The 22,713-nt window shown below is 40.6% G+C and overlaps 1 protein-coding gene across 1 annotated transcript in view; it reads right to left on the reverse strand.

Annotated features, from left to right (window-relative positions):
- Positions 1–5,987: 5,987 nt before the first annotated feature.
- Positions 5,988–22,713, reverse strand: part of cnksr2a (connector enhancer of kinase suppressor of Ras 2a) — a 41,055-nt gene continuing 24,329 nt past the window's right edge. The window contains exons 10-24 of the mRNA XM_070927975.1: positions 21,450–21,562; positions 21,180–21,340; positions 20,889–20,978; positions 19,256–19,470; positions 17,536–17,587; positions 14,637–14,812; positions 13,798–13,871; positions 13,598–13,669; positions 12,725–12,792; positions 12,425–12,522; positions 11,607–11,825; positions 10,632–10,773; positions 9,876–10,100; positions 8,978–9,165; positions 5,988–6,185 (exon numbers count right to left, since the gene is read on the reverse strand). Coding sequence (XP_070784076.1) covers positions 5,988–6,185; positions 8,978–9,165; positions 9,876–10,100; positions 10,632–10,773; positions 11,607–11,825; positions 12,425–12,522; positions 12,725–12,792; positions 13,598–13,669; positions 13,798–13,871; positions 14,637–14,812; positions 17,536–17,587; positions 19,256–19,470; positions 20,889–20,978; positions 21,180–21,340; positions 21,450–21,562 — 2,091 coding nt within the window. The remainder of the gene's footprint in view (positions 6,186–8,977; positions 9,166–9,875; positions 10,101–10,631; positions 10,774–11,606; positions 11,826–12,424; positions 12,523–12,724; positions 12,793–13,597; positions 13,670–13,797; positions 13,872–14,636; positions 14,813–17,535; positions 17,588–19,255; positions 19,471–20,888; positions 20,979–21,179; positions 21,341–21,449; positions 21,563–22,713) is intronic.

Raw genomic sequence — 22,713 nt, forward strand, 5'->3', positions numbered from 1 at the left:
AGGTTACTCAACAGGTACGTTTAGGGAACTAAAACTATTGGGTTTCAGCCATTAAACTAGCGTTTCCAGTCCTGTCTCATTAGGTCTGCATTAGTCCAGGATATTTAGGAAAATATTTATTTAAGGTTCAAACAAGCAAAGTTTTCTTAAACTACTCTATTACTACAAGAAATAAGAAATGATTTGACATTTTGGAGAATTAAATGAGAAGATTGATACCACCCTAATAAATTGAGCTAATACCAGGAGGAGATGGTTAGCTTATCTTAGCTTAAACCATGACCTCCCATACAACTTCAACCTTTACTTTTACACTTCGGTTTTTCTACGGATTACTCAAATCACACATAATGTGTTAAATAGTGAGCTTTACAGGTGCTTGTCGGCAGATTTTGTTAGGTAGGCTAACTCTGTCCAGGCTAGCTCAAGTTTAGCCTGTTACCAGTCTTTATGCTAAGCTAAGCTACTCCACTCTTCGTAGTTCGACATTTTGGGATTCCATTTGGCCCAGTGTTAGATGAGAAGATCGATATCACTCTCATATCTGTCCTTTAAATATGAAGCTAGAACCAGAAGACGTTAGCTGAGTTTAACATAAAGCTCATAACCTTTTGTAAAACCAAAACGTGTTGTTTGTGCAGATTAAACAAACAAGATATTATGTGTTAAGTCTTTATGCTAGGCTAAACTACTCTACAACTAGTTATAGGAGTAGTTTGACATTTTGAGACGTACACTTGCAGAGAGTTAGATGTAGCAATTGATGCCACTTTCATGTCTGTGCGCTAAATATGAAGCTAGATCCAGGAGACAGTTAGCGCTTAGCACAGTGTCATTTTTGAAGTTCAGTTTTTCTACGGATTAAACAAACAACATATAAAGTGTTAATTAGTGAGCTTACAGGGTGTTTGTAAGATTTCTTGTTTCTTTTAGACAGAGCCAAGCTAGCTGGTTCCCTCATTTCCTGTCTTTATGCTGACCTAAACTAACCGTCTCCTGGTTCTAGCTAACGGACGGAGTGGATGAAGATTTACTCATTTAACTCTTAGCAATAAAGTGAATAAGCATAGTTTCTAAAATATTGAATGACTAGTTACAAAACTGCACAGGATAAAAGGGCATTTATTGTATTTTTATTTGGGTTTTTCGAGTGTCTGATCGCTGACACTGATCTGACAGATAGTTGGAAAGAATTCACAGAGGAAAAGATGCTACCAAACTCTGCAGCTATGTCTTTTAATTATCTATAGCAGATAGTAATTGAGAGCTAATTAAAATGTCTGTAACAGTAGAACAAGCTAAACGTCCTAGATCACAATAAATGGCAAGCAACCACTAGTAAGGAGTGAGATAAATGGTGTTTTATTGATGATATTTCTGTGACCGAATGTGACAACGTTCTACGAAGAGAAATAAAAAAGAAGAGAGATTAAGAGGATTTTGAGAACAAGTAGAGGAGAGGTAAAGAGATTTAGTGGGAAGAAGGTAATACCCGAGCCAGGCTTCGGAGGAGGCTATCACACATGAGAGGGAATAGAGTCAAAACAGGAGATAAGGTGATGAAGGTGGAGGAAGACGTCTTTGAAATAAAAACAGCATTGATAAGCTGAATATTTCATGGAAGTTGTAGATAAAATTCCTGCTCATTGACTAGTGATGAATAATTTAAGTTTTTTATGAGATAGATATAGGAATAGAAGCAAACCAACGATATCGAGTGACCTTGTTTTCTTGTTTCACCCGTTTCCATCGGCACCGACAACAAAATGGGCAACGTGGGTTAAAGCTGCAGAGTAGGAAAAGCATTAGCAGGAAATCATATGCATGATTTGTGGTTAATAGCTCGGTAACTGGCTGGAGTTCATTATTCATGGACGTTTGTGCTTGTATTTAATCCTGAATACATACTGTTCTGTCTGCATAAACGTTATTTATTTAACATGTTTTATCATGTCTGAAGGTAATATTGGGTTCAAAATTAATTGGATGCCTCATTATATCCTCTGGTGATGAAGATATGTATGAAAAGTGTACTTATAATACAGGCAACTTAAAATATTTTGTACACAAATCATGCTGTGGGGACTTTTCAGTTTATTATTGTCAAAACATAGTTGGAATTAAATGTAAATTTGTGTAATTAAACATTCCTATTAATAATTATCATGAAGTAATGAAAATGCATTATAATCATTTATAAATTATCTGCAGAACAAGATCGTGAACCGCTGAAAAAATCTGAAAAGAATCATATATATTCAATTACTATTAAAAAACAATAAAACTAGAAGGTAAAAGTGATTAGCTCTGGAGTGTTTACTTTATCTCCATTTTAATTATTTGAACATTGTGTTAATGTTCTTTTAAATCCTGGTTTATCATAGAAAACTAGGAGAAGAACAGTTGATGCTAACGTTTCTGGACAACCAGCTTAGCTAAGATAAGACAAGGCATGCTGCTAAATATAAACTCAATGACTTAAAAGGAAGTAAGATATGCTGATGTTAATGTTAGCTTTTAATCTAAGGCACAGTCGCTTCACATTTCATTTAATCCTTTTCTGTTCAAATACAACAAACATATCGTTCAAATGATTAGCGTACGGTGTGTCACGAGTAGACCTAGATGTACAGAATTTTCTGCGTTGCCACTTTGTTTAATCGGAAAAACTGTTTTTAAGTGGGTGGAGACACACCTAATGTACCAATGTTATTGAAACTGTAAGAGGACTGTGTCAGCTGAAGTGGTGGAAGAAGTATTCAGATGCTTTACTGAAGTAAAAGTACTAATAGCACACTGTGAAGATACTTCACTACAAGTAAAAGTCCTACATTCAAAACCTTACTTACTTAAGGTATCAAAAGTAAAAGAAGTCAGCGTTTTACTTTTATATATATGATGTTTTAGGATTTATATTAGTGCTACATCAATGTGTATGTTGCATTTTACGGTTGTGCTAATTTGAATTACTTTATATACTGATTAATATATACTGGGGTCTAAATAGCTGATTTATCTTAAAAAGTAGGAGAATTTTTCTACTTAATCCTTCAGTTTATCAGAAACATTCAAATTTGGAGATACATGTTTTGCACTGGACAGGACGGGTATGAAAATGATTGTAATCTGTAACCAGTAACTAAAGCTGTCAGATAAATGTAGCTGAGTGAAAAAGTAAATAAAGTTAAGCATAAAATGGAAAGACTCAAAGTACAAGTGCCTCTGATTTGTACTTATGTACAGTACTTGAGTAAATTTACTTAGTTACGCTGCACCACTGGTCCGTAGTGGTTGCTATAGCAACAGAACACCCAGCTGAAACCAAGCGCTGTTAGTCGTAACTGCAGGAGAGACGTTCGAGTTCTTGCTCAGCTGTGGTAGCAGCATTGAAGGGGGCGGGGGCAGGGATTAGGATTGGTCAACTGGGATCTCTGCTGGTCTGTCATGGACTCGCTCTCTCTCTCTCTGTCTCCCTTGCTGAGAGAGACAGTGCAGCAGCTGTTACCGGTGCTCATCATCCCTCCCCACATCCCGTCAACATCCTCTCCTTTCTACACCGTCCACCCGAAACGAGGAAAACAAAAACCAAAAAAAAAAAACCCCCAAACAAACCACAAATACATCTTCATCCAAACGACCACACTTTATTGATCCATCCTCTTCTCCCGACAGAACACGCAGAATGAATCACGTAAATAAATACTGTTATTTTACCATAATTTATAGATTGAACATTAAACAATCTTTACTCAACCGTCCAAAAAAAAAAAAAAGAAACCTGATAGAATTAGAGAACATCATCCAAGACACTTAGTTTGCACTCTATAAAGAGAGATCTACTGTATCTAGAGATTTCAAAACACAAAAACAGAAAAGGAATACTGTTTATCTACAACAAAGACATGCTACTACAACCAACCACGGGCAGCAGCATAGAAAGAGCATTCAAACTGTGTCTGTGTAATGTGTTTATTGGCGTGTGTGCATGTCTTTGTGTTCGTGTGTTCGATTGCTTTCATAGTTTTTGTGCAGCGTCTCTGCGTGTTATGTCATTTGCCAGCAGCGAACAAATAAAAAACTAATATATTTTTATTAGATCCATATTAAAATTCCTATGCAAATAGTTCCTCATATTCTCTATGTGGCATGCAGGATTCAGAGAGCTGGTCTCTGAGGAGAAATCCACCCTTAGAACTTTTACACCGTTAGATAAAATATAATCAATGCGTGACGTTCGGAGACTTATTTTGAGATAAAGGGTATATTTTTCTGCTTTCCTTGCTTATTACTTTAATCAGAGATGTTTTGTGTTTCTTGGGAGGCTTTTCTATGGCGACAAGAACTGTTGACTCATATACTTGTAGTTGCCATGGTGACCGTATCCCAGGTGTTACAGTGAGGATGCCCATTAAAGCCGCTGAAAATCAAAAAGAAAAAAAAAAAAAACAGGTCCAAACGCAAGCAGAATCCAGTCTCCCCTTTGAAGGTATTTAATGTGTGTACGATGCCTCACAGGTTGTCACCAGACTGCCTTTTAAAATCAACGGGTTTAATCAAATCTGCATATCAAAACAAACCGGATTAAGATTTCCCCAAAAAAAAAAAAAAAAAAGAGTTTGATTCTTCTGACAAACACAGGGGACACAGATTTCCTCAATTCTTAGAGCTGCAAAATTTGGATAATTTTACCTGAATAGACCCTTTGTTAGAGGGTTAGGTTAGGTAGGTTTCATTATGAAGTTAATATGAGGCTTCAGCAAGTCAAATGGGTTTTTACCAAAGTTACAGTCTGTTTTGTACAAAATTGCATTTTGTATTTTTACACAGAACAAGGATTGTGGCTTTTGTCCATCTCTTAGACTGACTTTAAGAATGGATCTCTTTGCAGCCATTATGGACAGGAGGAACTCTTTCAATGTACACATGGGCATATTAGTATTGTTATAGGACTGTGTGTGTATGTGATATCATGGGATTGGGGAATGTAAAGATATTACAGTATCTTTATGCAGGTATTAGAGGCCTTGTTTGAACATGAGCTGTTTTTTAAGGAGATGTAAACTACATAAAACAATAATAAAAAAAAATAAGGTGACATGCAAAGTGATTTAAAGGAGATATTTAGGCCTAGAAATTAGTTAATGAGCTCCAGTAAAGGCAAATCATATCAGTTTTGTGCAAGAATAACAAAGAAATACCACTACATGGTCTCCGAAATGCAAAATACACCATCACTATCTGTTTGAAAAAGTGTTTCTAGGGTGGACTTTTCCTTTAAATGGGTCCTATTGTGCATGCCTCAGGTCCAGCCCAGCACAGTACGTAAATTCTACCAAACCAGCACAAACAAAAGTCTCTAAAACTAGAAACTGAGACGAGTTGATTTAAAAAAAGGACCTGTGCTAATAATTCTCTGCCGTAACACTCACTGTACAGAAAATATCATCATAGACATCAAGTATAAGGCTTGATAGTATACAATGTATGTCACTCTGTGGCTATTAGACTGTGCAGTCAGTATAAACATGGCACGACAAGCAGGATGAAACACTGTTAATGGCGGCTCATGAGGACACTATTCTGTCCAATGTCAAGAGGAACGAAACATGTCCGATGTAAGTTTTGTCGCTTCTTTATATGGCGTTTTCCATGGAGCACAAAAGCTAACATGTAATACTAATAAGAATCAGTTCATCGTCCGCCCCCGAGCCAGCTGGAGTGGCACAACCAATCAGCTCGTAGATTGATGTGACATGAGGGCACACGCAGGCTGTCATGTTGCACTTGTACACTGCGGCTGCTGAATATCGGGATGTGAAGGTCAAGTTGTCCCTACATCCCCTCCGTCTCTATCTGCTCTGATGCAAAACCTTCGCCGATCGCAAACCCTGATGCATCAAAACGTCTGCAGGTCGTTCAGCTCTTCCCAGAATCAGGAGATGAGAGCAACTTAAGCGTGCGTGTGTGTATGTGTGTGTTTGTACTCGTCAGACGTGGGTCTCGATGTAGGAGTGTGTGTGAGAGAGTGAGGGGGTGAGGGGCGGGCCGGGGTCTGATTCAGCGGTCGAGTCTGGCTCCTGAGAGAACAGCTCCTGATAGGCTCTTTTCCACTCCTGGAACTCTGCCGACGACAGCTGGGGATTGGCCAACAGCCTGTCAATCAGCGCTAGCTCCCCCTCCCTGTCCTATGGGGGGGATGCAGAAACACAGGAGGGGCTGGTCACTTTTTAAATCTTCATCTAAGTCTTAAAACGAGGACACACGAGAAGCAAGACACACACTTAAGGGGACACACTAAGTTCAGGAGAGAGTTCACATTTATTAAAGGGTGAGAATAAAGACACCGAGAACATCCATTTGTTCCTGGTAGATTATTTTATCTGGTTTTATAAGACTTCAGGAGAAAGGTTTGACTACAATTACAACTCTAATGCTAAAGGGTTCAAAAGTTATTAAAAATTGCATTATTTATCATTAATAAATCATTTACCAATGTTTTTTTTTTTTTAGATATGAGCCATTAATAAGAGCAACGTTTGGGTTGCCAGGTTGTTAAAAAATGCCCTGGACCAAGATCCATCTGTTGTCAACTTAATGGATTACTGTAAGAAGCCTTTATTAATGGCTTATTAGCATTTGCAATTGCATATGGCTTAATAATAGAAAGTGACAAACCTTTATTAATACATTTTAATATTCAATCAATGTCCACTGAAAACCTTGTATCTCCAAATTTGGGGATTTTTCAGATAAACTCAAGGATTAAGTGTTTCTTTATGTGTTGAGACGATTTCCTATTTATTAAGGGTGCTAATCTATTTAAAAATCCCTAAAATCAAGAAATCTGGGCTATTTTCTTTACGTTTTGGAGATACATGGTTTTCACAGGACAGCGAACTGCAGACCACATGTCTTGAAAGTTAGAAACACACGACTGTTTATTAAGGACTTACTATAACTGCAGACGTGGTGGCTTGAGTTGTTCTTCACGGCTTATAACTGATCTATAAAGCATTAGAAAGTGATTTATTGACCATTAATAAAGCCTTTACTTACAATTTACAAACACTTTATGAGGTTGCCTTTCCAGAAGATGTTACAGAAATCCTTATTTACATGAGAACTGAAACAGAAACTAACTATACAGAATTATAACGGCAACATTAAAGATAGTATATGTGAACCTCCTCGCTGTAGCTATAAAGAGCACACTTCTTCTTCACTTGTTCTACTGTAGCTTGTTTCGATTCAATTTTGATGCATAAAAGATAGAGAAAATATGTCTTTGTCGTTTCCACAGCAACCACTGCAGATGAGTTGATGCTACCTGAACACACGAATACAACCTGATCTCTTGTAAAGGGTCATTTAGGGTCTACCAGGGTCACATGGATGACTTTAATGTCTGCAAATTATTTCACATGTACATTTCAAATAAACTCCCCCCAGAAACTTGTTGTATTCCTTTAAGAGACGCCAGACAGGGAACAAACATGTAAGCTCCTCCACCCAACCTGTACCAGCAGACATGGGCAGCCAAAGCCACAGACCCTCGCAAAAAAAAACAGACAAAAAACCCCCAAAACACAACGCTTCTGTAGCTACACGTACAAGCGACAAAGCCCCCACCAACCATCCCCCGCCCAAGAACACGGAGGAAGCAACAAAGATACAAACTCTAGAGACAAAAAAGGAAAAACAGCCACAGCAAAAAGAGCCATTCACAGGCACCCAGCCCAGAAACATAACCACTGCTCACATAGCATAAAGCCACAGATGGCTGCTTGACAAAGCTCCGCTAAAAAGACTCAAACCAAACCGAGGAGACAGACGGGGGACAGATGACGGCACTGAAACTAACAAGACAGAGACATTTTCCAGCATGTGTGTGTTTATGAGGACATCAGGGTCAGAAATTCATGGTGTATTACAGCTAAAATGCACATGAACGTTTCTAAGTATCCCTCTACAAAATAATTAGGAGCTTTATCCATTTAATGTGGTTAGTTGCCTTCATGTGTGGATGTGATTATTGTAACCCAGTAGGCCAACCCAAATGCCAACCTCATACTAACTACAGCTTTCATGAGAGGTGGAAGAATGGCTTGTGAACACAGAGTATAAAAGATTGCACCATCGTCTTCTGTAAGAATTGCAACAGAACAGAGGGGTATCAGATGGATGTGGCTGAGATGTGAGGTAAATTGCTATTTAAAGTTAAAATCCTTAAGATTTTTATGAAATCAGATCCTGTTTGTGAAGCCAGCAATAGCCATTAAATGTATTCACATTCAGTAATTGTCTCTCTATATGGTAGTTTTCCTTGTTAATGGCAGAGTCCGCCATTCCTGTGCTGGAAAGATGCAATCCAGCGCTGCCATTTGTAATTTTATCTCACTGACAAAAGCTTCACTTTTTTTATCAGTGACGTATCAGAGCTATATAACGTCACTGCTAATGCAAACCAAACATGTCCTACTGCTGCTAGTTCACATTAAACTGGCGAAACACGGCCTGCCTTTTTTTTGGGGGGGGGGGGGTGCACTCACAGGAAACGCAATGTATTTGTCACAGAGATTGGAAAATGCATCTACCAAACAAGAACGCCATTTTCAGCATTTTTTTGACTGACTTCTTTATTAAAACAATGTGAGTTTGTTTGGCTGCACTGTAAACGGATACACCAGCTGCTCTTCTGTTACATTTCTGACAAAGCAGCTGCTCAACAAGTGTTTGCTGCAGTTTTAAACCTCACTTGCTCAGACCACCAGTAATGAGAGTCGCCAAATCAACCAGGAAGGAAATCTTAAGGATTATAACTTTAATATAAAACAAATCTTACTAGCAATAAAAAATAAAATTGTCTCAAAAAAGTACTGAAAATGGACTGAAATGTCCTCTAATTCTTACCCTGCATGATATCCATGTGTATGTGCTCATGTGGGTTTGTGTATTTCCTGCTCATGTGTGAACCAACCTTCAGCGTGGACGTCATGATGCGGAGGCGATGCAGGCGCTCGTTGAGCTGAGGGTCGGCGGCCCGTCGGAGGAAGGACTGCCTGAACTCTGATTGGCCTTTGGCCTCCGACCCGCGGCCTAGAGGACACACGCCGCCTTGCTCGCACGCTCGAAACAGGTCGCCCAGGGATGCCCCCTCGCTGCCGCCTTCACACAGTCACAGAGAAAGAGAGGAGTCGCACACTTAATGGTGATTTAAAGCCTCAGTCACTAAGAGTTTGAAGAGCTGTCAGAAACCTGATTAGACTGAGTTACATCTCAGGGCCACCACTGGAGGACAGCAGCACACACTTCTACTAAACAGTGTAATGACTTGTATTATTAATGATGATAAAATCCTGCTCTCTCATTCCCTTCAGCCTCAGGGACGTCCTCTCCACTTTGTCGGTTTTATTTCCACTGCTTGACTAATTAAAACAAGACTTCACATGATTATTACACGTCATTGTTCTTGTCTTTGCTACTCTCTCTTGTTTACTATTTAAGTTTGGCACTTCTCTTCCTGTACGCCGCCGGGCTCACCTTGGCAACCAGTGCACCATTGTCTCATTAGCCTCATTAGATCAGTGTATGACTGAAGTGTGTGTTGCCCTACTAGATTTAAATGATGATGATTTAAATGGAAATGTGTCTGCCTGAGAGCGTTTTTATTTCTGGCACATTTACTGACGTCAACGCCTTCACCTTAAAAATAATGTTTCAGTCTCCGGTGGCTGTCGTTCAATGTGAGACACATTTTTCCTTTCTGCTCTTACCTGACGTCCGCCCGCCCACGCAGTACAACGCTACATGTGTTTGCTTTGTGCTCTTTGTCCTCTCGTGTTTCACAGCACACGCATGTTCCTGACTGAGCTCACCGTTGTGAGTTTGCCGTTCTTCTTTCGCGGGGGTCGTGAGGAGTGTGTGTAGGTTGCTGTCTCGTGGCAGCGTGAAGCTGCGGGGTTTCCCTCCCTGGGTTGCCATAGGAATCAGCCTCTGCATCGCCATGGGCAACGGGACATTCCTCTGTGCAGGAAGAGTGTAAACAGCTCCGGCCATCATAGTCCCACCACCCGGACCGGGCTCAGCAAAGACGGCATCCTCTGTAACGTAAATAGAACAAAGAATAACATATTACATTGTCTGTGATCTGTTTAATCAAAATAATCAACTATTGATGGTAAAAATCAATACAGCGTCACTCATTTTTAACAGAACATAAAGTACTATACACACATAAAACATACATACAAATAAAACTCTAACCAGAGATGTTAAAAAATGTAAGAAGTATAGAAACAACTAACATATATATATATATCTGATATTCAACCTGCAAACATACTGCAGCAAGCATGAAGACAAACCTGCTCAGTACATTTGTCAGTGTCAAATATCCACTTTATTCGTGTGTGTAGCTTGCTATGTTACCCTTAGCAACCTGGGAAATTGGGTTATTATTTGCAACAGAGAGAATATTTTTCATCCAGACGGTTAGAAGAGTCTGGACACACCTTCAGAACAGCAGTACTTCTGAGTGCTTCTCTAATAGCATCAATTCAAGCATTGAATTTAAATTGAGATCATCATTAAGTGGTTGGATCCATGAAGAATCTGGTTTATTCGTGTGTTACCCAGTGGTCCAGTTTGTAGGTAGTGCAGTCCAGCCTCAGTCAGTGGTGTCTCAATCAGGTCCTGCCAGGAACGTCTCTGAGATGAGGAAGAGCGGCCCGGAGACCCCGTCTCACTGCTGCCCCCCGCAGGACTGGAACGGTACTACAGTAAACAGTAACAGACAACCAGAAAAGTATTTTTCAGTATTATTCATGACTTTATATGTGCAACATGTCTTTGGGAGAGTTTTCTGATTGACCACAGGTGAGACTTTAAGAGCTACATCATCCATGTGTCCCCAGTGGATCATGGTAACTCTTAAACTCCTGCTTCACTTCACTTCCTGTGAAGAACAGGTCAAGTTAACATATTTTTCTATAATTTGCAGGAATTTTAAAAACTCCTTTCCCAAACTTCTGGATCTGGTGAATTTAAAGAATCACAAATAAATAAATAAAACAAAACAGGCACTGAAAGTCCTGCCAGTGGCCCCTCGAGGTTGAAATCATTCATTACACCCGAGAGTGCTGGAGGAACAAACAACATACTGAGACTTTGCCCGTCTCAGAGCTTTGTTAGCTTTGGGGCTAAAAACGTACTTTTTGTCCTGTGGGAGGTGCTGAAACAAAATCTTCAATCTAAAATGAAAATCATTTCTAAGGTAATTAAAATCAAGAGTCCCTGCTGGTCCGATGAGTCAGCTAACTATCTGCCATTTACATTATGAAATAACATTGTGTGCAAATGTGACATTTTAGCCTGAAAACACCCCGAGAGCAAAACTCAGACAGTGTCCAAAATGTACAGCGTTCATTCTCTGAGGAACATGAGTGACATTTTCATTTTGTACATTTTGGCCTGATGGGGGCGCTAAGGGAAAGGACACAGAGGTCATACGAGATGTTATTATTAATTATCTGAGTACCATAAACATTCACAGCAAAATTAATGGAAATCAGGCCTTTAGTTGTTGAGATATCTAGCTTTGGACACACCTCTACAGGATCACATCTGTACTGCACGTCACTGCTGCTGCTGCCCCCCGGCTTCCTCCCGCTGTGTGTGGTGCCTCCCCCTAGAGGACCAGGATGGTACTGCGGCTCGGCAGCCACCGCGGGGGGCTCGCCACAGAGGAAGTCCTCTTGGGAAGAGCGAGAGCGTGACGTCTCCGTAGAAGACAGTCGAGTGGTCCGGCCTTCCAAGTAGGCACTCATCTGACAGGAGAGAGGAAAGAGTGAAAACGTGGCAGACGTCAATTGATCGTCCCGGTCTCATTCAATTGTAATGACACACTTCAAAAAAAGATATTCATCCGTCGAGGGTGCCAGATGACTTCCAAGTAGGCAGGGTGATGATTGAATAAGTATGTGGGAGAGAAAGTAAGAGGCAGGAAGACAAAGAAGAAGAGATGAGTGTTTAGACATGAGTGTGTTTGTAGAAAAAGACTCTTTATTTGAAGGATTTTCAAATATTATATATATATTATCTTTATATATATATATATCTTTATATATTAACTTAGCAGCCTGCATGTCTGGTGTCTAAAAAGGTGTCGTTATAGCTGTTGTTGTTTGAGCTTTTCATTTTATACTCGGCTAAAAAATACAAAGACATTTAATGTGGAGCAAAGCAGCGTGAGGGCCAATTATAGCATCAATTATACCTAATTTAGCCCCACCACTCCCTGTAGGCTAAATTGGCAGGAACTTTAACAGTTAAAATGGACTGCGGAGGAGCACTGAGCATGATATTTTCCTCCAAGTACAGTATGTACTTTATATGAGCGTGTAATACAGTCATGTGTGTGACTCACCGATGGAGGCCGTGGGTAGGTATCGTATGGAGGTGGGGGACTGTCCTGTTTGGGGCTGGAGGTGGTGTCATCCTCATGTTCACTCTCGCTCCAGTAATCTGCAGGAAACCCACACACAGACTGTCAGAAACACCATCTCTCCACATCTACCCATCTATCTTTCCTGGAAATGTACTATAACGACTGTACCATATGCTCACTGTAAGTCCAATAGGAATAGGAGTATTAGTGTGTTTGGTGTTATCCTTCAGCAACCATCTGCTGAAGTGCCCTTCAGCAAGTCACTGAGTGAACCCTCACCCTGATCCTGGCGTATCCTCTCTCGCTCGGCATAGCCCACAGCGGCCATGTTAAGACGACTCAGCCATCTAACAGAAGGAGGGAACACCCAGAAGGAGGTTCAGGTTCAGATTGATGGATTAATGACGTAACACCCGTAATATGCCACATCCACTGATTTAGCTTTGTACTCTTATAACATTGTCATTCCATGCATTCTTCTTCTTCTTCTTCTATGTCAAAACCTGTTGCCTACATTACCCACAATGCAACCCAAGCATCTAATGTAGCCTTGAGCCGCTAGCGTCGAGCAGAGATGAGGAGCGGGCTACAGAGGCCAAAGTGTAAAAACAACACATTGGTTAGTGTGTTTTACAGCCAGGCTAGCTGTTTCTCCCTGTTTCCAGTCTTTAAGCTAAGCTAAGCTAAGTGGCTGCTTCTTCTCATCTAACGCTCAGCAAGAAAGTGAATTAGAATATTTCCCGAAATGCCAAACTATTCTTCATTTAGAAAGGTCTTAAAGACTTATTTCTCTCAGATTTTCTTCTTGTTTCTACTTCGATTCAACCTATTACAAGAATTTTGTTAAATCTTTTATTATTTGTCCACTGAAACTCACTGGAAACGTGAAATTATTAACAAAATCCTCTCTAGATGATTATGTTAATTACAGTTCGGAGAGTCTTTACACAGGTCAAAACTGGACCCTCTGTGGAAATATCTTGCAAGTTGTGTTTTTTTTTTGAAAAACATGCCTTCCCTTTTATCATCAAATGAAAAACATATTTATTTTGTGCTTTGGGGATAGTAAACAGGAAGCTGCACTCTTGCCACCCAGCAGGAAGTTTGCCCTTCTGCATAACCTTCTGCCACGTTTAGCACATGCTGCTTTACCTGTTCATGTCGTCCACTCCATCTGCTGCAAAGTAGAAACTCTTGACCTTGGGGTGACACGCTTTGAAAGCACTGGGGAGACATGGGGGGAACAGAGTTATTTTTGCAGGCAAACATTTATACATAAGAGCATGTGAAATGGCACATGGACAAGTAAATACACATAAATATGCATTAGCCTGTTTTCATCATGCACTTACTACTTCTTGCGACATTCGCTGGCCCGGTCGATCTTAAACTCTGGAAGACTGACAAAACCCTCCGCCTTTTCATCCTGAGCAGAAAGAGAAATCCACAGAGGCGGGTTTGTTTCATTCTGGTGTATTTCTCATAAATGTGGCTATTGTGACTCGGTCGAGCTAATGTTGCACTCGGCACCTCCACAAATCATTTCAAACCATTGTCTCTGAGTCTGACTGAAAGTAGTCATCTGGATCTAACAACAGAGGGCTCTACATCCAGGTCGGTTTGTTTACATGCGTGAGGCTGCAGACAGAACAGATAACATTCAATTCATTGTGTTCATGCTGAATTAAACAAGACTCAGAGACTGAAACCATGTTAGCTGCTCTGTGCTTTGTGCTAAATGCTAACGTCAGCGGTATAATGATTGCCATGATCACCATCTAGGTTTAGCGTGTTAGCATGCTAACAATTGCTAATTCAGGCACAGCTAAGGCTAATGGGAATGTTATAAGTGTTAGAAAAAGCGAAAATGTTGACCTAAACTCACTAAAACTCACAAATATCAACCTCATGGTGGCGATAGATAAAAAGTCAGAGGATCACCAAAGTTATTAGGATTCATCATTTGAGAACTGTGGAAACTTTCCATTTAATAGTGGCTGAGATATTTCAGTCTGGACCAAAGCGATGGACTGACCGACTACCTGAACATCCCTAGAGCCACGCTGCCGGTATGTTTTAAAACATTTCAAAGACTTGAGAGAACTTAAACTTTACACAAATTTAAGTTGAAATCAGGCTGAAATCTCTTAAATTTTAGCTTTCCTTTGCTGTAGCTGTGATATTGACTTGCCTCCTCATTGATGTACCAGTACAGGCAGTTGTCCTTCAGAACAAACCAGTACTTCTTCCACTTCTGAGAGAAGTAACCCTTTGCATCCCTCTTTCTCCACAGCCAGCCCTCGCAGTCTCCTCTGCCCAGCGCCTTGCAGGAAACACGCCTCCGACTCAGCGAGGCCAAACTTCGTCCTGGAACAACGCGCAGGAAACACGAAGGCGGTGTTGACAGACAGACAGAATGAAAATCAGAAAACTGACAAGTGTTGAAAGCAAGAAAAATTGTCATGAGCATAGTACTAATGCTGCTTGTGAGTGCTCACTCTTTCACAGAATAAAAGCATTCACAAAATGCCACATCCTAATGTAGCAATAAGTCTTGGCAAGAGTTCAGTCTGGATTTGACAGAACGCTGCAGCACTGCAGTAAGGTAAGATGTTTAATAAAAATTGCCTTTTTTTCCTCCTGGCATAAAAGCCCTGTAACATTTTTCACAGCGGGCTCCTCATTAGAGATTACTGGGGAAACTTTGCTCCCAGCTGAGGGCCGCCAAGAAACTTTTATTGTACTGTATCAAAAGTCTTACAACTTTAAAGGGGAATACAATTCAATATTCAATTTATTTCCGTGGCAATGGAGAGTGCAGAGTACAGTATATCTATAAACGAAACAACTTTCTCCCACAGAAGCTAGACACAAGAAGACTAAAGCTAGAAAAGCCTGGAGAGACTCTGTAGATAATTAATAGGTTATGTACTCTGACGTAGAGGAAACTGTACATCCTGAAAATAGGTTTTATTTTCAATTCATTTTCTGTGCAGCAGCAGCCTGATACCATCACCAGGTTTGAGTTTTGGCTTCAAGAGAGACTTGAAATGAACATTGCCGCAGCCCGGACCAAAAGGGGTAACTAATATTTCATTACCTTTTTAAATAAGGGTGCCACTCGGAGCATTTAAATCATCAGTAAATCATTATGATCACATTCATTTTGCAAACTTTGGTTTAATAGCTGTAAACAAACAAAGCCGTCGCCCGAAAAAGTGCAGATGGAGCTAAAGCTTTTCAGAGCTTCTCACGATGGCAGATGGTGGAAGAAGTGAAAGGCCTGTGGGAAAAAAAAAATCACTTCCAACATGTTGATCCTTGTTAGTTTGGTGAGAGGGAAAAAAAAGAGCTTTGGTCAAAGATGCAAAGAAACTGACAAGAAGAAGTTGGAGAGAAGACAATCATGGATAAAATCATCTGAGCAGTGTGTGGCTTTCAATCAGGGTCTCATTTGTTTGGAGAAATAAAACAAAAGTTCTATGTATGTACGCATAGAAAAATACTACACACCACACTTTTAATGGTCTGCAAAGAAGTGTCTTTCATCTTGACAGTAATGCCCTTCTGACATAACGAAATGCTGAATCACTGGATTCTCAAGCGTAAACGTTCATGTGGGCCGAGTGTACAGTATATACAGCAAACAGATGGAAAGCTGCCTCGCCTGTAGTCCAGTCTGCACTCATGAAAATCTGTGAAACAATCACGATGTGTTAAAATGCAAACGCAGTGGTCTCGGCACAAAATGTGAGAAAAATGCTTTTTTTTCTCCCCTGACGATGAAGTGATTTAAGTTGAAGCAGATAATAATTTGAGTCCGGCAGGATAAGTTCCCAACTTGTAGGATAATAGATCGCTATAGTTACTGAAGTTTTTATTTATATCTCACCAAACAAAATAAACAAGAAGTTGTGATTGATTAGGTTACCAACCAGCGTCTTTTAACTTATGCATAAACATTAATAAATGACCCAAACACAGGCGCTAACACAATAACATGACTGCAGTACTGACTGGTGCTGGATAAACAATAATTCTGATAAACTATTAAATATTTACAGCATTTATCGTGCACAAATTTGATATTATTCTGTTTTCTAACAATGAAAAGTGTTTTGTTTTTTTCCACAATTATTATCACAAATATAAGCGATAGGTGTAAGTAAATATTCACTCTGTTTGTAGCCCTATGTGTCGTTACATAGGCTGATACTGTGAATAAAAGCAGTAAAGTCTGTAAAATGTTTGTAATGAAAGAATCACAATAGTCAACCAAAATAAAATAAACAGTTTATTTTACAGGTCCAACAGTTTTCTATAGTTTCCTAGAAAGGAAGTGTTATATAACTTATGTGTGTAAATTAATGGGAATGTTCATGGATGTATTTTGGTGCTAAATTTGAAGGAAAATGCAGATACTTTGTTCAATGGTGCATTTCTAAGTAGTTATTTCCAATTAGTTGCTCCCATAAGAGTCTTTTAGTGCAAAGCAGGTCAGCTGCACATGCACAAATATTAAAGTGCTTAAAAATGTACTTTAATTGAAGTCGGAGGCATCTTGAATTCAGCAGTGATTATATGAACATTATTTGCATATTAATAGATTCTGGACTCATTTTTGTGGTAAACCGTATCAGAATCAAATTATTATGCAAAGAGTATTTTTATATTTATATTTCAAATCATGTCTGGGTGGGAAATGTCTCTACAGGCGAGCTTAAAATGGAGAATTAAATTTCCAATAATAAAAGAATAATGACTGGATATTTATTTGGGTTAAAATGGAGCATGTTAATGGATATTCTTCTGGAAATCAACAACTGCTTATGAACACAATACAACCAATAAAATAATTCTGAATTCTGTCTGTTTTTTACCTATAATTTGCACCAAGATGCTTTCAGGGAAATTAGCAAATACGAGACCCATAAAACAAAGTGTTACTAAGATAATATGTTCAACTGAAGCAGCAGCTGCTCTCACATTTTTACAACATCCTTTAGCTCAGAGACCTTGAGAGAGTGAATGACCACAACTGGCAGCTGTTGGACTGCGAGGGGAACCGAACAGGTGGCTTCTCTGCTTACCTTTATTCTTCTTCCTGGTCTTTGACTGCAGAGAGGAGGACTGTTGGTATGTCTGAGAGCGGGTTGGAAAGAAGAGAAGAAGAGGGAGGGCGAGGTAGAGAGAGCAGGCTGTCAGGATGAATCAGTGGCCTTTGTTTGCTGCAAAGAATCCTGGGATATAAAAGATGACAGATCTTAGGGAGCGGAGGAGACGGGGAGAGGAGGCAGAAGGCACACCGATACAAAGGCAAACTCTCTTTCTCTCATTATCTCTTTCTCAACACACATGTGGGGGTGGAAAAGTCAAACTCGTGGAGGACTTCAGCAACTCTCACACCTCTAAACATAAAACAGAGGGTCGGGAAGGGAGGGGAGGGAAACGGTGCCACAATAGGACATCCAGGTGACGGAGAGTATGAGACAAAACGGAGCTCAGGGGCCTCTGGGATTAAACAGAAATTTCAGTAAGCAAAACGTGAAGGACAATCACCTAAAAGAGGGTTTTTTCAAGGTCTGACACTGTAGGCACTGTAGCTCAGAGCCCCGTTTCTTTTAGCCTGCATTTGTTTACATTTTGGTGAAATGTCACCGTTAAAAGTAAGCCGAAATAGCTATTAGCCGTTCCTGTTTGCAGTGTATTCATGGCTGTACGGACAAGTACCACTGGATTACTTACATAGTGAAGAAAACGTAAAGACGTGGTAATTCCCAGACAAGTTCTGCAGCTAGGACAGCCTTTTTTCTATGATTTCTAAGCAGATTTATGGATGTTTATTCGCGACACACATCTGAGATAATCATATGCTCTGAAAGTGTAAGTCACACTGAATATAAAAATATATGTATCTCGTCAGTTATGACTTCCTCGCATTATGAAAACCTCTGATGTAAAACATTCATCTCTGGCCAGCATATTTGAGATGTGACCTCCCTCGGCAGGTCAGATGGGGCGACACACCAGCTCTGATGTCACGATATTACACATGTCAGTGCCTGGAGCTCGGCCACTCACAGCCCCATGCTCAGCAAGACAGATGACATGGGCCCGCCCACACCCACTGACACGCCATCTGCCATCGCAGCGGCCATGCACACTGTAAACACACACTGAAACACAAGGCACGCACACACACACATGCAAAGACATTTAATTTCCAAAGAGATGCTGTCAAGATATATAAGGTCACCGCCGGCCAAACTGACTGTCTGGACCTGAGAGCGGCTAGCTCAGACGGACAGGCAGGGCGGACAGATGTCATGGAAGTGACAGGGGGTAATAACGAGTCAGCATTCGCTCAGATGACACTTCACTACAGCACTTTTTCATCAGGGGCAAGAGCTCAAATGTTTTCTTTTTACCCCCTCCGATCTTTCAGCCCTGGCTGCATCAAAACAAATCGTTTAACTAGTTTTTATTTTGAGGAAGAGATTCAGAGTTTGCTTGATCTATATTATGCAACTACATTAAAGCTATTACCTGCAACTTAGAGTAGAATAAACTGTTCTTTCACCCTTCAAATGCTGGTACGTTTACTACTTTTAAAGGAATAGTTAGATGAGAAGATAGATGCCACTTTTATGTCTGTACGGTAAATATGAAGCCAGAGCCAGCAGCCAGTTAGCTTAGCTTAGCATAAAGACTGGAGAGAGGGGGAAACAGCTAGCCTGGCTCTGTTCAAGGGAAACAAAAGTGAATTTAAAGAAATATAATTTATGTTATGAGACAAAATAACTAACTTACATGATAAATGGAGGCGGGGTCTCTCGGTGGAGACTCTCTCTGACTTGTCTGGAGGACGTAGTGGGAGGGGCTTTGGCTGTGGTGGCTCCGCCTCTTGGCACGTTTGGCCGTGTCATTGGACCGTTTGCCCGGACGAGCCGTGTGGGAGGAGTAGTCGTCAGAGCCGAGCCTCTCGTCCACGCCGGACAGCCCCACGTAACGCATCAGTGACGCCTCTGTGAAATGATCCAATCAAATGAGAACACATTAACCAAATATATCAAATTCTTAATAATAATTCTTATAATATTAATTGCAGTTTGTTTTTTATGTTGTCATATGTTCATATGTTCTTCATCAGCGCTGCCTATCAAGAGTTTTTTCATCTCAGAGAGGTTTTCTGGGTTAATTAGACAATAAAAATATATAATTAAAACACTGTGCCAAAAGGTCACATAGCACGAAGATTAATTAAAACTAGACCAGTTACAGATTTTGACCTTTAATCACAGCATCATTATTGAGCTAATCAGTTATTTTGAAAATATTTTATGTTCTGATATTTTCAAAATCAGTTTCTCCGAAAGATTATTAATCCAGAAGGTCGTTTAAAAAGACTTACTGCCATTCTGAAGGTATTTATGAACAAATATTCTGTCTGCTGAATGATAAAAAGTCTCCCACGTTGCAACTCTGAAACGGACCTTCTGGGTTTTTCTTTAATACATTACATTTTAGAGAAATTGATGGTTACCTCAGTGACTCGATTGTATGCTAATACATGAGAAGCACAAACTGTGGCTGGTTGATAGCTAGCTCACGGCTAATGTCTGTATCGTTGGTTGTTTGGGGGTTAATAAGCATAAACAGAACACTTTAATAGGTTTGAGGAGCGTCCCAGAATGTCGTATTGCACCAAGTTTTATCAAAATGATGTGTTAGACGGACTGATGGATCCCCCACCGTATGTTTTAGTGCATAATAATGCTGTTTTTTGTTTGTGCGTGTGAGAACGAACATGAATGTGTGAGCACATCTGAGCGTTAATTGAATTTGGTCTCCTCCTCCATCTTTTTTTTTTTTTTTTTTTTTTCCACCAACTTCCTCTTCACCGGCGAGAAAACTCTGGTCTCGCTCCCTCTTTCTCCACAGTTCCCACCCATGTCCTCCCCTGGTTGCTAGGCAGCGGCCAGAGGAGAGTGAGACACAGAGAGGAGCTGCTGTCAGCGTCGCCATGGCAACTGTGTGAGTGATTCAGGTGGAGGTCAGGGAGAATAGTCTTCTTTTTTTATTTCTCCCCTGTTTCTGCCTCCACTCATCCCTCCTTTTCTCCCTCCTCCTCCTCCTCACCCCTCTCTTCCTCTCTCTTTCTCCCTTCACCGCCGCCTTTAATTTTCTCTGCCTTTGTGCCAACTGTCTACCTGTTTTTTTTTTTTTCCTCCCCCTTCCCTTCCCTTCCCTTCTCATCCCCTCTTAGTTCATTTCTCTGTGATGCTAATCACAGGGAGAATTAGAGGAAAGGATGGAGGGCGCATTGATCTCCACACACACTGATCTCTTCGTAACACAGAGAGACGGGAACATTTAACTGAATCTAACGGGCTCTTCAGGAGGTGCACACTCACACATATGCACTCCACACGCCGGCACTCACCTCTGCGGCTCTCTCTGTGAAGCTTGGCTGGATCTTCATAGTCGCCCACCCAGTTACACTCCACAGGCATGGAGATGGGCCTCAGCCTGCCTGCAAGTACACAAACATAATTATAAAACTTAAAATTCTTCTTAGAGTTTATATTCTGATATGTGATATTTAGGATTCTTTTATCCTCGATATATCACTTCATAAAACTTTTCTTTCACCACTGTGGGCTGGCAGGTGGATCCCCCATGATTGTGGTTTGAAGTGGTTGAATACACACACATCTTCATCATAAGAGCGTACCATATGTGGGCGTGGTGCAGTACACGGGCTCCTCCTCTTCTCGCCGGCGAGTCTCTTGATCCAGGAAGGAGTTTGGTGACTCAGAGCGCTTAGCTACGCTGACGCCACCGCCACCATGGTTACGAGATGCCTCATCCCCTGACAAGGCTCCTGTCTCATCTCTATGGCAACAGCAGAGGCAGATTCACCAGCAAAACACATCAAAGTCGCGTCTTTGTTGTCAACGGTTCTACTTTACTTTCTTATCAGATGATTTCTTTGACACTCTACCTGGGTGTGTACGGCTCCGCAGGTGGAGGGGGGATGTGGAGGTCCTGGAGGGCGGAGCTCTTGGTGGGCGTGCCTGAGGGTGTGGCCGAACTGCTGCCTGGGCTTCTGGTTGGCTGCAGAAAGCAAAGGTGGATATGGCTGTTAGGACAATTTTTTTTTTACAGATCTTTAATGTGAGTTAATTAACAATTAACAGATGATTTTTAGTCATTGCTATAAGTTATAATAGCAGCTGCACTCCAGACCAGTAGGGGGCAACAACATGGTGATGGTGGTGATAATAAATTGCATCTGGTTGGATGGCAGGGGGCACAACAGTTCTAACAACGATAAAAATAATCCAGTAAGTAGATCATACTTCACGTCCACACGCCTCAAACCCACTGCAACCTACCACAAACAGTCATTTGCTTCAGGTTAGTGTTTGTTACGTTAACAAACTGCAATTAACCATTAATTTGCCACAGTGCCAGTTGGCTACCTTCACCGCAGCGGTAGAAAATTACTGTAATATATATGTAAAATGCTGAATCACTGACGTCAGAGGAGGTTCAGACTGTTTGGTCTAAGAGCTAAGAGTATCCATACATGCCTCTTTTATTCCGTAGGTATTTCTATGGGAGTGGAATATCTGTGACCAAGCTGACAATATACTGTATTCTTCACTTCCTGGCGCCAGAACTTTAATAAAATACTTTCAATAAGACAACGGAGACTGACCAGAGAGTGTTTATTTATTCATCAAAATAGAAACTGACCTGAAAGTGCTATTTTATTCATCAGCCGCTAAACCTTTTGGGTGTTTGCTGCAGTAACGTTGTTCTCACCTAATGAATTATCACTTAAGAAGAAGTCTGATAAGGCAACAAACACCTGCAGTCAGACAGTTAAACAAATCATTATTTGGAAGAAACAGTTGGCTTGTTTACAGCCTGACGGCCTCATGCTTCGGACTTTGTTGTAAATACGTCGCCATGTTCCTTGATCTCAGCAACATTTTGAAAGATACATCAACATGAGAAAACTTGACTGCTGAGTGTATCTGCAAAGTGTTGATTGACACCGTGTTTTATTTGTTTTACATACATTATCCACGTGTAAAAGAGTAAAGCATGATCACTATTTTCATGGTTATGTTTAGGCAGAGACAGGAAGTGTTTTTGCCGTACTTTGTACACCCCCGAACACCTCCCTATGAAATCTGTGCAGTATGCAAACAAGACTGGAAAAACTGTTGCCAGTGAACATATTTTCAGGCAGGTTT

The sequence above is a fragment of the Enoplosus armatus genome, chromosome 21, assembly GCF_043641665.1.
Source record: "Enoplosus armatus isolate fEnoArm2 chromosome 21, fEnoArm2.hap1, whole genome shotgun sequence".
In the NCBI taxonomy this organism is placed as follows: Eukaryota; Metazoa; Chordata; class Actinopteri; order Centrarchiformes; family Enoplosidae; genus Enoplosus; species Enoplosus armatus.